This window comes from Gobio gobio (genome assembly GCF_949357685.1).
Source record: "Gobio gobio genome assembly, chromosome: 1".
NCBI lineage: Eukaryota > Metazoa > Chordata > Actinopteri > Cypriniformes > Gobionidae > Gobio > Gobio gobio.
Window position 1 is genome coordinate 8,248,219 of NC_137097.1, and position 19,517 is coordinate 8,267,735.

At 37.5% G+C, this 19,517-nt stretch overlaps 1 protein-coding gene across 1 annotated transcript; it reads left to right on the forward strand.

The window, feature by feature from the left end:
* Positions 1 to 3,538: 3,538 nt before the first annotated feature.
* Positions 3,539 to 17,356, forward strand: LOC307144070 (uncharacterized protein; the record flags this gene model as incomplete). The annotated part of the gene is made up of 4 exons (XM_079846052.1): positions 3,539 to 3,604; positions 5,183 to 6,368; positions 14,736 to 15,017; positions 17,097 to 17,356. The coding sequence occupies exons 2-4, from the start codon at positions 5,234 to 5,236 to the stop codon at positions 17,354 to 17,356; spliced, it is 1,677 nt and encodes a 558-aa protein (XP_079702178.1). The 5' UTR covers positions 3,539 to 3,604; positions 5,183 to 5,233.
* Positions 17,357 to 19,517: the final 2,161 nt, after the last annotated feature.

Here is a 19,517-nt window from a genome sequence, read left to right on the forward strand (position 1 = left end):
AGAGCGCCAAATGCATCTATTTACAATGTGTTTGTGCAGCGGTGAGTGATGTAACCAATCACAGATATAGTTGTTAATCGAATATAAATGCTGGATTCACTGCACGAGTCAGAAATATCCTCCTGAGACCCAGAATAGAGCTTTTGCCTCTGTAGAGGACATATTTTAGTGAATTTCTCAACAATATACACAGATTTAAGTCTGGATATCTTATGAAATATGAGATTCTTATAAAAATATTCCTTTTTATTACTCCCATTATTACATGTCTTTTTACAATACATATTTTCCCAAAAACAAATTACTATGCAAATTAGATGTAGTGTATAGATGAATTGCATGTATGGTCATGTTTATCATTAATTATCCTGTTAGGCGTATATCTTTCATAACATGTGAGTCATCTTTACTCAAAGTTTGGATAAAAAAACAACAACCTTGAAGCATAAAAATTGATTGGTGAATGAAAAAAAAATCCCATTGTTTTTGCCTATTCATGTTTTACATTTTCATGTTATGTTGTCCTCTACAGAGCAGATGATGTAGCATATAACTTATGATTTTTTTTTTATTTTTTTACCCAAAAATATACATTTGTTTTTTATGCTCCAAACAATGAAATGACCTAAAAAAAAAAAAAAGGCTAAATTCACAGCCTTTTTTTCCTGGTTCTCAGGGAAATTACATGTAAAAATACTAGTAATGCATTAAAGCAATGTAAAGGCAGACTAATAGACAAACATTTGTAGCAAAATTTTTTATTTATTTTCATAACTTGAACTTGTAAATAATCCTAAATTTCTCACTGTATGCTGGAGCCGGTGCTTAGCCAACATCTAGACTTTACTAGAGCACTCTCAGTAATTTCTGAAGCACCCTCAGTGATTTGATTCTGTAGTCGGGCCAGAATTCGGATCCCACTGAAAGTTGACCAGTTGTTATAAAAATGCAGAAAGTTGCAAAAAGCAGAAAGTTCGAATGCACTTTAGATGTTCTGTCATTTATACCAAACACAAATCTTGCTGGTTGCTAGTGTGTTTGCAGCACTACTATTATTTATTTTTTATATATTTTATTTTATATTTTTCCGTTTAATTGATTTTTATTTATAAAGTTGTATTTATTTTATTTAAATGTATATTTAAGGTTACATTTGTTCCAACTAACTTGAAAAATTCTGCTAAATAAATACTCTAAAACTTTTATGTAAATGTTTGATGTGTTTTTTTTTTTATATTACCAGTTTTATATATTTAATACTTGGTCAGTTTATTGATTTGTTTGGTTAACTTTGGATAAATATTTAATTTTAATACCGTGCAGTGCACAAAATTAAGATTAGAGAGATGGTTCAAGTCAGTGTTCGATAAATTATGTTAAGTTTAGAAATGTTGTGACATTTTAGCATGCAAATGAAGGGGGAAAAAAATCAAGATATCAGCCCTAAAAAAATCGGCAGCACATATCGGCCATCGGCTGACCCTGACCCCTAAACATCGGCATCGGCTATAGAAAAACCCATATCGGTCGATCTCTAATGTGCAGTGCATTACACGGGCAGTCTGTTGCTTCTCGCTCTCTCGCAGCCTCCCTCTCCTCCATCTCCCAGATTAGGTCCTCAAAGTTTTTTCTTTTTACGCCCCTTGCTGGCTCAGGGCTCCCCGAGGATGAAGAGGCCACAGCAACATCCGGGCCAGATGAGAAAATCAGGGCAGGAGGAGTGATGGAGGGTGGTGACAAAAGCTGACGATGACATCATAGCACACATAAAACACATACATGGTGTTGATGTGTTTTTATCTGGAATATGTATTTTTTTTTTAAGTTTCATCTGCCATAATGTCTGTAAAATGTCCCCCGTCAAATGTTAAACGCACGTCTATATTGCATATGGTTAAGAGTGCATAACGCACTTTTTTCTTTAAACAAACGTTTGTCCTTGTACACAGTTAAAGCAATGATTTCAAGAACACGATTTTAAAAAAATCTTATGAAGTATGTGTGTTTAATGAAGCACAACTGGTACGCTAGCTATATGAAAAAGAAATGTTTTACAGCAACTTAATATATTTAATATATCAGTATTTAATATATTAATATTTTATGTCCATTGGATGCACACTTCAGAATCTGGGCGGACGCAGTAGGCCATCCGGGGATTTCTCGCCTACTGTTTTAGAAATATTGAGGTTTCCGCCATACTACTCCATTCACGTACTGTTTTCTCCTACTATATAGTAGGTATGTAGGCATATTCGGACACAACTTAAGTACGCACACGTCCGAATCTCGCGAGAATTAGTTTATCAGCCAGAATATTCTTGCCTACTCTTTTATGAATACTGAGGATTCGGACATACTATTCGTTCGCCTACTACTGCCTGCAGTTCTTGTTATCAGTCATTTCAAATCTCCAGTTGACTTGTACCCATCATGATCGCATCAACCTGGCACCCCCTGGGTTTTAAAACTATTGTTCATAAAACTAGTGTTGCAGTTTAGTTTACAATGTGTGATTTTGGACATGAAATGAACCGTTTTGCCAATTGTGTGTTGGTGCGCGGCAAAACATGCTTTTCTTACTTAGTATTTTTGTCTTGTTTTCAGTCCAAATATCTAAAAAATCTTACATTAAGAAGCATTTACTAGACAAGCAAAAGTTTTTGTCTTGTTTTGGGGGAAAATAACTCAAAATGAAGGGAGTTTTTGCTTAAAATAAGCAAAATAATCTGCCAATGGGGTAAACAAAATAATCTTGTTTTCTGTTTGAATTAAGATTATTTTTCTTACCTCATCAATTTTGAGTTTTTTTCCCCCAAAACAAGACAAAAAAAGTTTGCTTGTCTAGTAAATGCTTCTTAATGTAAGATTTTTTAGATATTTGGACTGAAAACAAGACTATAAGTAAGAAAAGCATTTTTTGCAGTGTGCGTTAAGAGTTTAGGAAATTTGTTGCAAAAAATTGTCATAGCGATTGTAAAAAACGGTAAACTTCAAACCCTAAACCCTAAGAGTTTGTTTACTCTGGTTAGACATTGTACACGTATTTTCAGGTGTCTTTACACTTAAATTAACTTTATAGCTATATAGATATTTTTAATATCAGACATGCATTTCAGTGCTAACACACACAAAGATCGTTTGTATTGTATAAATAATGCATTCCCCTAAACAAAACCTTTAAAGTCTCTCAGTCTTTACTAGTTTCCTAATATTTTCAGCTCATCACTGAACAACATGCATTTAAATATGTATTTCACCAATACATTCAGCCCTGAATTTTGGTCATCTCTTGTATTATTTGTATTTGGGCACTTCTGTGAATGTAGACTGGAGTGAGAGTGAGAGTGAGAGTGAGAGTGAGTGTGTGTGTGTGTGTGTGTGTGTGTGTGTGTGTGTGTGTGTGTGTGTGTGTGTGTGTGTGTGTGTGTGTGTGTGTGTGTGTGTGTGTGTGTGTGTGTGTGTGTGTGTGTGTGTGTGTGTGTGTGTGTGTGTGTGTGTGTGAGTGAGTGAGAGAGAACGGGACTTTTATTTTGGTGTGATTGGTGTGACGTCATAAGTCCGCGCCGCGCTCCCGCATGTGTTGTGATTCGGCTGAAGAAAGGTTTGTGTGTTTTAAGCGTTTAAAGTGTTTAAAATGATAGAAACCATCTTCAAAGTTTTACAGGCAGAATGAATGATGTATTATTAAATGTAACACAGCATTGCTTTATCTAACATTTATCAGCGTTGTGTGAGTAAAGTAACAGAATAAAAAAGAGTTCAGTCTCTGGAGAGTAGAGATGATGTAGAAACTGAGCTTTATCACACTCTCTAGTGTTCATTATTAGTGTGTAGTGCTAGTGTTGAGTGTTACTGAGACTGAACTAGAGCTGATAGAGACTCAGTTCATCATATAAACATGAGTTCAGTCTCTGGAGAGTAGAGATGATGGAGAAACTGAGCTTTATCACACTCTCTAGTGTTCATTATTAGTGTGTAGTGCTAGTGTTGAGTGTGACTGAGACTGAACTAGAGCTGATAGAGACTCAGTTCATCATATAAACATGAGTTCAGTCTCTGGAGAGTAGAGATGAGAGAAACTGAGCTTTATCACACTCTCTAGTGTTCATTATTAGTGTGTAGTGCTAGTGTTGAGTGTGACTGAGACTGAACTAGAGCTGATAGAGACTCAGTTCATCATATAAACATGAGTTCAGTCTCTGGAGAGTAGAGATGATGGAGAAACTGAGCTTTATCACACTCTCTAGTGTTCATTATTAGTGTGTAGTGCTAGTGTTGAGTGTTACTGAGACTGAACTAGAGCTGATAGAGACTCAGTTCATCATATAAACATGAGTTCAGTCTCTGGAGAGTAGAGATGATGAGAGAAACTGGGCTTTATCACACTCTCTAGTGTTCATTATTAGTGTGTAGTGCTAGTGTTGAGTGTTACTGAGACTGAACTAGAGCTGATAGAGACTCAGTTCATCATATAAACATGAGTTCAGTCTCTGGAGAGTAGAGATGATGGAGAAACTGAGCTTTATCACACTCTCTAGTGTTCATTATTAGTGTGTAGTGCTAGTGTTGAGTGTTACTGAGACTGAACTAGAGCTGATAGAGACTCAGTTCATCATATAAACATGAGTTCAGTCTCTGGAGAGTAGAGATGATGGAGAAACTGAGCTTTATCACACTCTCTAGTGTTCATTATTAGTGTGTAGTGCTAGTGTTGAGTGTTACTGAGACTGAACTAGAGCTGATAGAGACTCAGTTCATCATATAAACATGAGTTCAGTCTCTGGAGAGTAGAGATGATGAGAGAAACTGAGCTTTATCACACTCTCTAGTGTTCATTATTAGTGTGTAGTGCTAGTGTTGAGTGTCACTGAGACTGAACTAGAGCTGATAGAGACTCAGTTCATCATATAAACATGAGTTCAGTCTCTGGAGAGTAGAGATGATGGAGAAACTGAGCTTTATTGAATCAATTGCTTTGGAAAATGATTCAGTGATTCAAAGCGCTTTATTATTTCTATCTTGATTTCTACAATCATTAAATAATATATAGTGTCTGTGTAATTTGTTTTTTATTAGTTTGTAGTGCTAGTTTTGAGTGTTACTGAGACTGTTGATACTGAACTAGAGCTGATTGAGACACTCAGAGATTTAATGTGGATTTATTTTACGTCTTAAACAGGACAAACACACAGAAAAACTCCTGGAGAAGCGACTGAGATCATTAATAAAGATGGTGTTTATTAAAGAGGAGAGTGAAGACCTGAGGATTGAAAGTGTATTCAGTTTGAAACATGAAGAAACTGAGGAACAAACAGAGAAAGAGGAGAGTAAAGACGTGAAGATTGAAGAAACATTGAGAGTGAAACATGAAGAAACTGAGGAACAAACAGAGAAAGAGGAGAGTGAAGACATGAAGATTGAAGAAACATTGAGAGTGAAACATGAAGAAACTGAGGAACAAACAGAGAAAGAGGAGAGTGAAGACATGAAGATTGAAGAAACATTGAGAGTGAAACATGAAGAAACTGAGGAACAAACAGAGAAAGAGGAGAGAGAAGACGTGAAGATTGAAGAAACATTGAGAGTGAAACATGAAGAAACTGAGGAACAAACAGAGAAAGAGGAGAGTGAAGACATGAAGATTGAAGAAACATTGAGAGTGAAACATGAAGAAACTGAGGAACAAACAGAGAAAGAGGAGAGAGAAGACGTGAAGATTGAAGAAACATTGAGAGTGAAAGATGAAGAAACTGAGGAACAAACAGAGAAAGAGGAGAGAGAAGACATGAAGATTGAAGAAACATTGAGAGTGAAATATGAAGAAACTGAGGAACAAACAGAGAAAGAGGAGAGTGAAGACATGAAGATTGAAGAAACATTGAGAGTGAAACATGAAGAAACTGAGGAACAAACAGAGAAAGAGGAGAGAGAAGACGTGAAGATTGAAGAAACATTGAGAGTCAAACATGAAGAAACTGAGGAACAAACAGAGAAAGAGGAGAGTAAAGACGTGAAGATTGAAGAAACATTGAGAGTGAAACATGAAGAAACTGAGGAACAAACAGAGAAAGAGGAGAGTGAAGACATGAAGATTGAAGAAACATTGAGAGTGAAACATGAAGAAACTGAGGAACAAACAGAGAAAGAGGAGAGAGAAGACATGAAGATTGAAGAAACATTCAGAGTGAAACATGAAGAAACTGAGGAACAAACAGAGAAAGAGGAGAGAGAAGACGTGAAGATTGAAGAAACATTCAGAGTGAAACATGAAGAAACTGAGGAACAAACAGAGAAAGAGGAGAGAGAAGACGTGAAGATTGAAGAAACATTGAGAGTGAAAGATGAAGAAACTGAGGAACAAACAGGTTGGTTTCATTCTCAAAGCTGAACTCAGTCATTTGATCATTATTAAAATCTCCAGCTCTATAAAAATGAAGGATATTTTTGAAGAATGTCATATGGGTGTCATAATTTAAAGCGCTATTATTTAACATGGAGTGAATCGCCTCATGTGGGCAGACATGTTGAGATCACATGACCAGATAAACACTAACGCTACTTCAAGTGGATCTGTGAAGATCTGACGTCCATTCATTATTACAACACATTAATTTTAGGAAAAAATAATTCAGAAATAGCCTTTTATAATTACTTGTGTGACATTAAACCCAAAATCTACTTCTGTATTGAAAAACAATAATTTATGTCACTTAATGACACTAGATAATAACATTATCTAACAAAATCTGTGTTTTGCATAAAGCAAAGCATGAAATGTGACTGATCAGCTTTACATTTGTTGTCTACAAGGGATTATTTCTCATCCTCAGAAGCGCTCTCTGTTTAGCTAACATGTTGTACTATAGAAGATTTAGTTCATATTCCACAATGTCATTGGAGATTGAAATGGGCATTGATATGTGGATTATGATATAGAACAGAATATTCATATCTGAATAGAGGTCACAGAGCCGAGGCGTCGCTCATTCAGTGGCCACAGCTGGTGGGAGGGAACATGTACTTTTAGGAGTGAGTTGAGGTCTGGAGGTGGCGTTCCAGGGGCAGTCCTGAAAGCCAGCGGCTAAATCTTACATTTAATTCTGACTGCAACTGGGAGACAGTGGGGTGAGATCAGGATGGGTTTGATGGGGTTCTCTTTGGCTGATCAAAGACCACATGTGACCAAATTAGATGACTAACTAACTTTTAAAGGTCCCATACAATCAAACCACAGAAATTTCCTGGCTTTTTTATGATAACTCAGATCTAGGTGCTATGTAACTACCAAATAAGGTCTATAGCTAAATTTGTCAGGAATAAATGAGAAGGATAAAAGGGTTATTTTGGACACTCCACTTTCTCCTCCTGGCCTGTTTGGCAATGCTGTTAAATCAGTCGTCGACATTGAAACAGACAGCGGCGTTCCAAAAATGTATTCAGTCCTGTCTCTGGGGCTGCTGGGCAGGTGCAGCCCCGGCCGCCTACAAGCTCCTTGCACAGCGTGAAACCAAAACAGCGTTGCTCCCCCGCAGAAAGACTTGTGCCAGGGTGACTCTTGCAGCTGAAGTCAGCCACTGGTGTCTGAGGGTAGAGTTAACACCTCATTGTACACAGTGTTGGGGAGTAGTTAACTACAAGTAGCGACGCAACTAACTTAACTACATTTTTCAGTATTTTGTCAGTAGCTCGGTTGCTTTTAAAACAATGTAGCTTTTCCAGTAGCAAACTACTTTTTCCAGCAAGTAGCGGTTATAGCGCGACATTTCGTTTGTGTTTTGACGAGCCTGCAATGCATTGCAGCAGCAGTGTTTTCTTCTCATTTGATCACATACTAAAATCGAGTGTTACCGCCATCTGTTGTTTCATCGCACATCTCACAGCTTTACGGTTCACAGAGAAGAGATCGTCTGATGATTATGTAAAGGACGCACAGGAGTGGGTTGATAACTTCACACGAATCAGCTAGTAAAGGTTACACTTGATTTATACAAACAAAAGATTAAAACGCTGCGTCGAAGACTTCAAGCACATACAGGCACATTCAAGCACACACATATATATATATATATATATATATATATATATATATATATATATATATATATATATATATATATATATATATATAATCTGCCATAGTTTAATCTGTCCCACCAGTTTTATAAAGAACCTGAAAGATCACTGATGTGGTGTTTGCGTCATTGCACTGGCAAAGCATCTGTCAATTGAATAGAAAACAATATTGTGATATAGTTTAGTGCACTTATCCACACACACACACACACACACACACACACACACACACACACACACAGACAGTCAGTATGATGCATCACTGCACGTGCTGTGAGTTTACCTGCATTTTTGTCTACTCCTGTGTATCCAAGTTGCCTTATATGTGGTTCTTGCATTGATGTGACATGACATTTGTAGCGATTTTGCACTTTGACAGTCAGTTTGAGATATAGTTATAAATATACATTATTGTATATTTGGATAGTTTACTAATTAAAACTTAACTCTTATCATAATTGTATTGCATTGTGTTGTTTTAAGCCCCAAACATTTCACTGAAAATATTCTTCATTAACGATTATTCAGTTATTTGTAAATTTGCAATTTCATTGTAAAAAAATAATAAAATAAATTAAATAGTTTCGATGTAGCTAGCTACATTTTGGTAGTAACTTGTAGTGTGTTCAACTACTTTTTCAGAAGGGTAGCTTGACTGTAGTTTAACTACTTTAATTTATAAGTAGCTTGTAGCTTGTCAAACTACAGATTCAGAGTAGCTTCCCCAACACTGATTATATCCCCCTTCCCCTCATTGCACTCGGGTCCGTTCTGCCGACCCTGCTACCTTGTGTGCTTCAGAACTACACATATATGTATGTTTGTATATAAGATATATTTTACCATTTAAAGATTAGGCTGTTACAATTTTTACAGATTGTCTGTGTTTTTGTTGATGAACATAAATTTACATCTGGATGCTGCTACTACTGTCAACTCACTGTCAAATGTGCATTTCTAAGAGACAAAAAACATGTAATATTATTAATACTGCACTGCAAACTGTGCCGAAGATATATGCCAAAGTCAGGCAACACAAACCTGTTTCATGACTAGAAACAATATCACCTATTAGAACATGCAGAAACTAAGACATTCATTTTTTCTATTTAGAAATTTATTTAGTTAAGGAAAAATTGCTGGAAAAGTGTAAGGAATTCAAAAACGTGAAGTGTTTGTCATATTCTGACATCAAAGAGTAGTTTAAAACCACAATATTTATCGAGATCACTTTTTGGCTATATCGCCCAGCCCTAAGTTGAAGCTCATACTAGATATTAAACATGCTATACATGGGATCTTTGTTAGCTATGGTAAGCAATTGGCTTTATGCACAGCTGCACTACTTCCTGAACTTCAGCCAGCTCCTTTGTTTCCTGTCTGCCATTATTGGACAAACTGATTAATCCAGGTGTGTCTGACCTCTGTAGTCACAGCAACAATAATCAGACACACCTGGATTAATCAGTTTGTCCAATAATGGCAGACAGGAAACAAAGGAGTTGGCTGAAGTTCAGGAAGTAGTGCAGCTGTGCATAAAGCCAATTCTAAAACATTACAAAAGAGAGTGAATTAATCCATAGTCAAAAACAAAAGACAAAAGGAAAATCTAGCGATGGGATACGTTTATACATTTCTCATGTGTATTAGTTTGTTTCAATTCTCTATAATTCCTTTAGGTCTTATCTTGCTGATGTGTTTTTTGCAGTACTTGTTTCGGGGTTTGGGGATTGCAGAGTTGAAGAACTCTTAACTCATAGTTTGCTTGTTGGGTGAGGGGTTTTGTGGGTTATTTATTAAAATAGTCATTAATTGTGTGTCTGATCTGTTCCAGTCACTACACATTGAACACTTTTCAGTTAAGTGGGTATAGGATCCAGTTGTATGTTGGTTTTTAAACCCTATTGGTCTGAGGGGGTTTTGGGTAGGGCTGGGACGGTATGGATTTTTTCTTACCGCGGTTGAAAAGCAAGAAATTCCCGCGGTTCAGCGGTAAACCGCTTTAAAGGGCTCCCGCTCGACTTTCGCGCACAGCCGCTCACACACACACCAGCGCAGGCAATTGAACATAATAAGGAACATGTTTATTTTACATTTATTTTTTCACGTTTAGAACAGGAACAATTAGAACAGAAATGGAATGATATCTGAAAAAAAAGTGCTGGCAAAACGAAATCTAGACTAGACCATGGTTTACATCCCAGCCTTCATATTTTTTGCTGAGAGAGCAGATCAGATCCCGACTGACAGATCTGAAGATGGAACAGCATAAACAAAGACAAACAAACACATTTTTATTTATCGGTATTGATCAGTAATGTATATTTATTTGTTTATTTATTTCCAATATTTTTAATTTCAGATTACAGTCGTCGTCATCAAACAATCACTTAAACTATAATGACTTTCGCGCACACCCGCCCATATAATATAATATATTATTTATATTTATATTTATAGTATTTATATTTTTATATTACATATTTTTAAATATTCAGGCTATTAATTTACATTTACAATTTACATCTTGCGTGCGCTTTTGTCTCAGTGGTTAATGAAGAATAACGAAGGCTCAAGGCTATTTAATTTAACAAAGTGTAGTCACTCACTCGCTGCTCACACTACCTTGATTGTAGCCTATATTATGCTACTTTTATTATTTATATTTATTTTTTATATTTTATAACATTTACATATATTATTTTACGTATCTCGTGTGGTGTGCGCTTTTGTCTCAGTGGTTCAAGGCTATTTAACGAATACTTTTTAGGCTAATGATTGTACATACATACATACATACATACATACAAACATACACACACATATATATATATATATATATATATATATATATATATATATATATATATATATATATATATATATATATATATATATGTCTATATATATATATATATATATATATATATATATATCTATATATATATATATATATGTCTATATATGTTATTTATATTACATAAATAATTATATAGGCTATATATATAATTATTTATATTTGTTATATATACTACATAAATAATTTTTTACATATTATATTAGGCATATTTTACATATTTATATTAATTTATATATAGGCTATATGCCTCTCGTGTGCGCTTTTGTCTCAGTGGGGCTATTTAACGAAGGCTATTTAATTTAACAAAGTGTCGCTGCTCACACTAGCCTACCGTGATTGTATATTACTTATTATATATATTTATATTATATATGTTTACATATTCATATTAATTTATATATCTCGTGTGCGCTTTTGTCTCAGTGGTTCAAATATTTCGCAGACACAGCTTATTTGTAGTCAATCTTTCCCAAACAGAGTTGAGAGTTAAAACTTACCAGTACTGAGGCAGGTCCAGCTCAGTTTGTTCTTTCTGAAGCCGTGTTTTTTTTTTTTTTTTTTCGCCAGCTATGGGAGAAAGCGTTCACCAGCGGTCGACGCAAACCCATGCGTTCTTCTTCTGCTTTCATGACTTCTACCCGCTATTGTCGGCTGCGCAACCATGTGAGAGAATTGTGTTAAGCACGTTCAATTAAAACGTGCACGTCCTGCTTATGCGCCTGTATTTTATGCTTTAGTAAAATGAAATTCAAATTATAGGGTAAAAGACATTACACAGGTGGAATGTTATAATGGAACATTGCGCTCCCCAACTCGCGAAAGGTCGTATTTGCTCCATCTTTTGATTAAGTTTTGTTTAGAAAACCTTGAATCCATATACGACACACGTCATTAGACACAATCCATGTCATTAGAATCAATGAATCCATGGAATTAGACACAACGTGCACACATGCAGGCCAATGTTTTTTTTGGTTTGTTGTTTTTTTGCGGTGATGGCGGTGACAATCTCAGACCCGCGGTAGGCGTCACGTGACCGCGGTATTGCGGTAATGCGGTAACCGGCCCAGCCCTAGTTTTGGGGCCCTTTAGAAGTTTTGACATGCTCTGACATGTGCTTTTTTCAGTTGCTCATAAACATGTTAAATGGCAAAAATGTCATTACTATGGATGCACAAATCCAGATTTTTGGGGTTTCAGCCGAATACCGCATCCACTGGTTAAGATTCTGCCGAAACTGAATACCGAATCATACTCCCCTCCTCAGTCCATTATCACAGTAAACGCATAAAATAAATGGACAAATACACTGCTGTGGACGTTGTTAAATTCATTAATTTTAACTGGGAAAAAAAGAAAAGAATAGGCAGCATTATGCCAGGATGACTGTCCATCCTTTGCTGTACCTGAAGTTGCTGCATTTTGGCTGCTGTCTGTAGATTCTCTCATGCACAACTCGTATTCTTTCGGATGTTTCATATGCAAATGTTTTAACAGCGGCTATTGATTAGGGTCCTTGTCACCACAAGACAAATCGGCATTCCAAATTGAACATGTAGCTCGACTTGAATCGCCTTCTTTTGATTGAAAGTACTGCCAAACAACATGTTTTCTGTTCACAAGTTCCATTTTCCCTTTCTCACAGCTACTGCATTCGACAGTCCTCCTAGTAAACACGTTCCCATAATCAACAGCAGCGTCATTACGTCGAGGAGCGGAGCGCACATATTGCAAGCCTAGGGTGTGGTTCAGTAGAAAAAAATTCTAAAGTTTGGCAGAAACCGAACCCCATCCAAAAGCCCAATATTCGGCCAAATCCTGGATTCGGTGCATCCCTAGTCATTAGGCTGTATTCAGCACAAACTGGGCTACCATAATATGAGAGCAGCATGTATGTATGTATGTACAGTGAGGAAAATAAGTATTTTAACCCCGTGCTATTTTGCAAGTTCTCCCACTTGGAAATCATGGAGGGGTCTGAAATTGTCATCGTAGGTGCATGTCCACTGTGAGAGACATAATCTAAAAAAAAAAAATCCAGAACTAATATTTTTTTTAAACTATTTATTTGTATGATACAGCTAGGGTGTGGCAATATATTTACGAAAGTTTCATGAATGAGGCCCATTGTACCTACACATTCTCATAAAACAATATATTGATTTCAATTTTGTAAGAAACTTCTTGTTTACAAAGCCCATATGGGAAGAGGCATGAATGATCATGAATACTGCTGTGATTGACAACTGGGAAGTATAATAATGAGCTGCATAATAGTGCTGGGCGGTATACTGCATGCTACCGGTATATGTCGCTTTAACAACGTTCGCAGGGCTCGACATTAACGCTTGTCCGGGACAAGTGGATTTTTTTGAAGGTGCAAGTGAAAGAGAATTTTACTTGCCCGACCAGACAAGCTGATTAAAACGTCAAAACATAACTAGGGAATCACTAAAATGCAACAATGATCCTGCATTCATTTAGTGTAATTGGCGATCGATAGTGGATAATAATAATATATACTGTATAATGAACTGACGGTAACAAGGTTGCGCTGTTGACGCTCGCGCCGCCTCTCGAGGAGAAATCACAACAATTGTAAATGTAAATGTAAATGTAAACAATTGAGCGCCGCTCGTATATAAGAAGAGAAAGCTGCAGAAAGAACAAGTCGAGCTCAACCTTGTCTAACATTCCTTAGTTCTGATGAGTTGTGCTAAACATCGATTCTTATTTCTTTAGACATTGTTTTCCAGGTATATAAACGCACTCGTCCTAACGCAACTAGTTGAAACTTTGAATAATTTATTCTACAATAAATGGGTTGCAAACAATGACAAAAACTGTGCCATACTTCCTATTAAACTCAAAAGATATAGAAAAAACAAGAGTTATATAAATACATTTTATTTCATATTATTGTTGTTAATATGTTTATTATGTTAATAATTAGAATTAAATAATTAAATGTAAAGCTAATACAAAACAAAATGGAAAATCCTGTTAACAACTGGGCAAAACTTATGGAAATGCCTATCAATGCTCTGAATTTCTGCTGCCCATTTACATGATCAAGATAAGAAGACTTTATTGATCCCAAGCTGGAGGAATTTGCTTGTTATAGCAGCTCCAGATAGGCCTACAACACAACAGATGGCAAAAGCACACATTAAATCAGAAATGGAGAAAAAGAGCATAATAAATAGGCTACAAAATACAGATTGATGTGAACATTGCACTCGTCGCGAAAAGGAGGTAATGGCACGGTGTAGAAATAAATACATTTTATTGCATAGGATGAAAGTTGCCAGAAAATATGACTATATGCGCTACGAGCACTCCCCCTGAGCGTGTATTCAGCTCTGCAAGCAACATTTTCACTCCGTTAAGATCCTTTCAGAAACCAGACAAAGTGAACATGTTGGTTTTCCTGTCACGAAACATGAAAACTCACGTGTGGTTAACCTACAAACCCGCTAGATTAGTTGCTTCTTCACCGTGGTAAGAAAAATTCCCATACCGTCACAGCCCTTGGCGAAAGTACATTTCTTAAATAACCTAAACCAGGGTCGACAACCTATACACCACACGGAAGAGTACAAAAATAGAAGTAGAAACTTAACAGATTATAATGATGTATAATACTTGCCTGTATGAAAAAGTATTTTGAGTCTATTTTGCACTGATAAGAAAAAAGTGCCATGCCAGACCTCTAGGGGTTAATGCTTTACATGTGTAAATGGTTTTGATGGCTGTTGTGTTGTGCTATTGGTTAATTTTTGTATTTTTTTTCCCTTAGACCTGATGCTGTTGAAAGAGGAGTGTGAAGTACTAAAGGACATGGAAGAAAAAGATCAATATGAGAATGATCATGATTTCATAAATGAAGAAAAATATTTTAGTTGCTCACAGACTGAAAAGACTTCAAAAAAGAGCAGAGAAAAAGCTGAAAAGAAAGAAACTATGAGTTATTTTACCCGCTTTCAGGGCAGAAAGAGTTTCAATCAACAAGGAAATCTTACAGACAACATGAGAACGCACACTGGAGAGAAACCCTACACGTGCCCTCATTGTGAAAAGAGTTTCAAACATGATGGAAAATTTCAAGACCACTTAAGAATTCACACTGGAGAGAAACCGTTCACCTGCCAACAGTGTGGAAAAAGTTTCAACCATAAAGGAACCCTTAAAAGACACATGAGAATTCACACTGGAGAGAAGCCTTACACCTGCCAAGTGTGTGGAAAAGGTATAAGCCATAAAATAAGTCTTGAACATTACATGAACATTCACACTGGCGAGAGCTCCTACACCTGCAGACGGTGTGGAAAGGGTTTTGAACAACATGGAAACCTTAAAGTCCACATGAGAATTCACACTAGAGAGAAGCCTCACACCTGCCCCCAGTGTGGAAAGAGTTTCAATCAAATAGGACACTTTAAAGACCACTTAAGAATTCACTCCGGAGAGAAGCCTTACACCTGCCAACAGTGTGGAAAGATTTTCAACCGAAAAGGACACCTTAACAGGCACATGAGAACTCACACTAGAGAGAAACTCTACACCTGCCAACAGTGTGGAACGAGTTTCAACCAAAAGGATACTCTTGATCGTCACATGAGAACTCACACTGGAGAGAAGCCTTACACCTGCCCTCAGTGTGGAAAGAGTTTCAACCTAAAGGGAAATCTTGATCGTCACATGAGAACTCACACTGGAGAGAAACTCTACACCTGCCAACAGTGTGGAACGAGTTTCAACCAAAAGGAAACTCTTGATCGTCACATGAGAACTCACACTGGAGAGAAGCCTTACACCTGCCAACAGTGTGGAAAGAGTTTCAACCTAAAGGGAAGTCTTGATCGTCACATGAGAACTCACACTGGAGAGAAACCCTACACCTGCAGACGGTCTGGAAAGGGTTTTGAACAACATAGAAACCTTAATGTCCACATGAGAGTTCACTCTCTGGAGAGAAACTCTACACGTGCCCTCAGTGTGGAAAGAGTTTCAACCGAAAAGGAATCCTTAACAGGCACATGAGAGTTCACACTGATGAGAAGCCTTACGTGTGCCCTCAGTGTAGGGCTGGGCGATATGGCCCAAAAGAATTATCACAATATAGTTGTCCATATCAGCCGATATCGATAAATGTCAAATCTTTATTTATTTAAAGTTTAAAGACATATTTTTGCTCCTGAGTGAAAGATGTCGAAAACAGACAGTTAATAGTGGGTTAACTATCCTTTATTGTCAAAACATGACAAACACTTCCCAAACAGGTGAACAATTTTAAAAACTGAGGTAGAGTAGAATATTATTAATATAAATATAATATATAAAATAAATATCTATTGTAAAATCTAGAATTGTAATGATATAACATTTGGCTCTACTGACTGCAAATGAAAAGTTCAAGTGCTTTAAAGATGATGTTTGTCAATAAACAAAAATAGAATAAAAATCTTTTGGGTCAGCATGCCAAACCTTATAAATACAGGGAGTGCAGAATTATTAGGCAAGTTGTATTTTTGAGGATTAATTTTACAACATTAATAATTAAACAACAACCATGTTCTCAATGAACACAACAAACTCATTAATATCAAAGCTGAATATTTTTGGAAGTAGTTTTTAGTTTGAGCTATTTTAGGGGGATATCTGTGTGTGCAGGTGACTATTACTGTGCATAAATATTAGGCAACTTAACAAAAAACTAATTTATACCCATTTCAATTATTTATTTTTACCAGTGAAACCAATATAACATCTCAACATTCACAAATATACATTTCTGACATTCAAAAACCAAACAAAAACAAATCAGTGACCAATATAGCCACCTTTCTTTGCAAGGACACTCAAAAGCCTGCCATCCATGGATTCTGTCAGTGTTTTGATCTGTTCACCATCAACATTGCGTGCAGCAGCAACCACAGCCTCCCAGACACTGTTCAGAGAGGTGTACTGTTTTCCCTCCTTGTAAATCGCACATTTGATGATGGACCACAGGTTCTCAATGGGGTTCAGATCAGGTGAACAAGGAGGCCATATCATTAGATTTTCTTCTTTTATACCCTTTCTTGCCAGCCACGCTGTGGAGTACTTGGACGCGTGTGATGGAGCATTGTCCTGCATGAAAATCATGTTTTTCTTGAAGGATGCAGACTTCTTCCTGTACCACTGCTTGAAGAAGGTGTCTTCCAGAAACTGGCAGTAGGACTGGGAGTTGAGCTTGACTCCATCCTCAACCCGAAAAGGCCCCACAAGCAAATCTTTGATGATACCAGCCCAAACCAGTACTCCACCTCCACCTTGCTGGCGTCTGAGTCGGACTGGAGCTCTCTGCCCTTTACCAATCCAGCCACGGGCCCATCCATCTGGCCCATCAAGACTCACTCTCATTTCATCAGTCCATAAAACCTTAGAAAAATCAGTCTTGAAATATTTCTTGGCCCAGTCTTGACGTTTCAGCTTGTGTGTCTTGTTCAGTGGTGGTCGACTTTCTGCCTTTCTTACCTTGGCCATGTCTCTGAGTATTGCACACCTTGTGCTTTTGGGCACTCCAGTGATGTTGCAGCTCTGAAATATGGCCAAACTGGTGGCAAGTGGCATCTTGGCAGCTGCACGCTTGACTTTTCTCAGTTCACGGGCAGTTATTTTGCGCCTTGGTTTTTCCACACGCTTCTTGCGACCCTGTTGACTATTTTGAATGAAACGCTTGATTGTTCGATGATCACGCTTCAGAAGCTTGGCTATTTTAAGACTGCTGCATCCCTCTGCAATATATCTCACTATTTTTGACTTTTCTGAGCCTGTCAAGTCCTTCTTTTGACCCATTTTGCCAAAGGAAAGGAAGTTGCCTAATAATTATGCACACCTGATATAGGGTGTTGATGTCATTAGACCATACCCCTTCTCATTACAGAGATGCACATCACCTAATATGCTTAATTGGTAGTAGGCTTTCCAGCCTATACAGCTTGGAGTAAGACAACATGCATAACGAGGATGATGTGGTCAAAATACTCATTTGCCTAATAATTCTGCACTCCCTGTTTATGTCAGGGTTCTGCCCTGGCAGCCTTGTCTGTGTTCTTGTTTAATGTTTCTATGTTTGTGTTGTGTCTAAGCACATGGCTCTGTCCTTGTATTTAGTTTATCATTTGTTTCTGGTGTTCTAGTTTCGCCAGTTTTTATTTGCTTGGTTTTCTTTTGTTGTCTTGAGTGTTGTTTTGTGTTAGTTCCTGCCTCCTCCCTGGGATTCCCTGCCTGCTTATTATGTAACACAGAAAGGTAGCCTCTAGCACTACCAAAAGCAAACCCGATCGAGTGCGCGTTTGAAAATAAATACTCATATGATATAAGTGATAATTAATATGTAGCACTGGAGCCGCTGCTGTGACGCTGTGCAAACGCTTCCAGTGTGAATACTCTCGCGCGTCTGCCGCTGCAGTGATGGTGTAGTTACGCTGACGTGAAGCTCATGCACTGCTCACGCTTGCAGTGTGAAACGGCCGTAGGGATCCCTGGAACACACAAGCCTTTCCACCAATGGCAAGGTGGCAATCCTTGGAAAGGAACATTCACTCTCCATTCATTCTTTATCTAACACACGCACGCACACACTCACATGCACACAAGGAGAAAAAAACACTTTAGTATTGCACATTATTTATTTTTTTGCATTTATATTGGCATTGTTATTCCTTAAAATCAAACTAAATAAAATGCACGGAAACACTTACCAGTAGTATTGACATACTTTACCCCTGTGCTTCTACCTGTGCTTCTTCCGTCTTTAGCATTGTCCTCAATGCCATACACATTTTGTACCGTCCTCTGAGCATGAAATTGATAAATGAATATTGGTATCACTGAAAACACAAGTACTAATAAACCAAAATACAAAGTAAACTCACAACTAAACCTTACAGAAAGAAATGCGCATACATGCTGGTGGCCAGCTTGTCATCATCTTCCCAGACATTCTGACTTCAATTGGCCGGCTGCTGAAAAACATCAAAATCAAAATTAGATTAAGATTTACATTTTCCTCCAAATGTGGTTATGGTGTGCAGTAGTACAGTGACTGAAGCAAGATTGTTAAACGCTTAGCTTTAGGTGGTATAATGCACACTCGTATCCGGTCGCAGACACCACTGCTTTCGTCTCCAAAATCCCTGGAGCTGCCACGCTGCTCCTTACTGCATCTGCTGCTGCCTTCACCGTCTAGTGTCCTCCCTGGAGCTGCCACACCTTCCTGCTGCTGAGGCTACTATCCTGCTTTCTAGCTAAAACCTTAACCATAACCGTACACGATACAATCTAACCGCAACACAACCATACGCTAACCGCCAACCCATAGCATAGGCTGACGTAGCCTCACTGTTATGGTTCTGTATGGCTCCTCTCAACACAACCATACGCGCCGCCAACCCATCAGGACTAAGGCTGTTGTAGCCCCAACTGTTGTCGTTAATGCAGATTCAGTGGCCCAATGGATTGGTACCGTATGGCATACTACCTAAACGCAATACCCATCTACCACAAAAACTCATCTACGCAAAAAACACAGTAC